At 61.3% G+C, this 1,929-nt stretch overlaps 1 protein-coding gene across 1 annotated transcript in view; it reads right to left on the bottom strand.

The window, feature by feature from the left end:
* Positions 1-1,927, bottom strand: part of MAP6 (microtubule-associated protein 6) — a gene marked incomplete at its 5' end in the record, with an annotated part of 37,523 nt that extends 35,596 nt beyond the window's left edge. Inside the window, one exon of the mRNA XM_009891004.1 lies at positions 1,362-1,927. Within this exon, the coding sequence (XP_009889306.1) occupies positions 1,362-1,927 (566 nt within the window). The remainder of the gene's footprint in view (positions 1-1,361) is intronic.
* Positions 1,928-1,929: the final 2 nt, after the last annotated feature.

The following is a 1,929-nucleotide window of genomic DNA, read 5'->3' as shown; positions in this document are numbered from 1 at the left end:
ATTTTCTCACGTCTCACCTGGATGCACCTGAGCCCACAGCACCACTTGCATCCCCAGCAAGAGCCAGAGCCGATGCCAAACTACACCAAAAATCAAAATCTCACTGCTCGAACCGTTTCCCACCCGCGGACGTGGGCAAGGAGATGACTGACAGCTCTACCGTGCCACACAGTCACCGGTGGGACAGGAAGAGTCAAAACCCAGCTTCATTTTAAACCTGCATGAATCTACTCCCTGTTTGACGGCAGGGTCTCACCTCTAAATCTCCTCAGGGAATAAAATCAACCATTCAAAGGCATAAACACGTTGGCATGGGTACGGGGTGAAGCAAAAAGGCTGCAATTACACTTTTCTCACAACAACTCCCCCCCTCCCCGGCTCTGCTCTTTGCTCCCCCCACCCCAGCCTCAGCGGCGGTGGGCCCTGCTGAAGAAAGCTCTGGAAAACACAATCGCGGTGAACCCCTCCTCGCAAATGTACGTGCAGGGGCAGCCGCCCCATCACTTTTGTTTCGCATTCCCAACGCGTCCAACCCCTTCACCCGGAGAGAAATAACAACAGCGTCTCGCGGTGAGGAGTTTCGCGCTCCGAATCCCAAATGGGGGTCTCTTCCCGGGGTGAAACCAGGGCACCTCTTTTTAGCCCTGGGGGGGGGGTGATGGGGGCGTGGGACAGAGGGATGTGCCATTATCCCCCCCAACCCTGGCGCGCTGCGTTAAACATGGCAGCATCCCAAGGCTGCCCCACCCAAGCGGCCTAGGACGCTTTGTCTTGGGGATGCTACCGGCCTGGGGATGCTGTGTGGGACCTTCCTGCTCGTGGGGTACCCCACTCTCGCGTGGGACCCCCACCTGCATGTGGGACCCTCGGGATGCAGCGATGCAGGTGGAATGTCGGTTCCTTCGGGTTCGTCGCACGGCGGGCGGGTTTCCGGGCTCTCAGGGATGCGCTTGGAAAAGAGCCGCGGCCACTTGCACGTCCCGGGGGAGCCACCCAAACCTCCCCCTGCCGAAAGCCAAGGTGGTGCTGGATGTCTCTGAATTTTGGGATGCGAGGAAGAGCAGGGGGAGCAGACACCCAAACCTGCTCCAAACCCACTCGGCAAAAAGGACCCCCGTGGATTCACTATCCGCACAGCACCTTCCCACACCCCATCAATGCCACTCAAGTGGGGAATTTTAAGGACACACACACACACGGGAAGGACATCAGCAACCCCCCCGAAATGCTCCAAAACCGAATTCACCCACCTCCCAGAGTGGGATATACGACCCGGGGATGGGCAAGAGGGTACCGGAGAAGGGCTAGCGAGGAGATGGGGGTCGGGATGGGTCGGGGGGAGAGGGGTGGGGATGTGTCACCTGTAGGACGAGCTGACCCCCGCCGCCACCTCCTCCTTGATCTGCCTGTTGAGAGCATCGGCGGCCGCCCGGCCCCTGCCCGCCTCCGGCGGCTGCCCGCCCGCCTCCTCCGCCTTCTTCCGACCCTTCTCTCTCCCATCCCCGGCCCGCATCCCTTTGGGATGCTCATCCTCCACCTCGGGGTCTTCCTCTTTTTTTTCGGCCCCGGGTAACACCTTCCGTCGCTTCTCCTGAGCTGGTTTCTCCGGAGACCCGCGGTCCAAGGCGAGGACGGGGGAAGGTCCCGGTTTGGGGATCCAGGGATGGTCCCCCCTCTTGGGGATGGGCCAGGCACGGAAATCCTTCTGGTACTGCGTCTCCTTCTCGAAGGGAGTATCCGAGGGCTGGTACTCGCTCTTGGGTTTGCAGCTCGGCTCCGGTCGCTGCACCTTCCAAGGTTTGTAGTCGTGTCGCATCACCGAATCCGCCGGGGGAGAGGAATGGGGGACCGGCCCGGGTCGGGTAGGACCGGGAACGGCTTCCCCCCCTCCATCGCCAGCGGGCTGAGTCTCGATGGGGGCGGCGGGGC

Source organism: Charadrius vociferus, unplaced genomic scaffold (genome assembly GCF_000708025.1).
Source record: "Charadrius vociferus isolate BGI_N301 unplaced genomic scaffold, ASM70802v2 scaffold407, whole genome shotgun sequence".
Lineage (NCBI taxonomy): Eukaryota > Metazoa > Chordata > Aves > Charadriiformes > Charadriidae > Charadrius > Charadrius vociferus.
The sequence above is the reverse complement of the archived record's forward strand: the minus strand, read 5'-3'. Positions and strand labels throughout refer to the sequence as shown.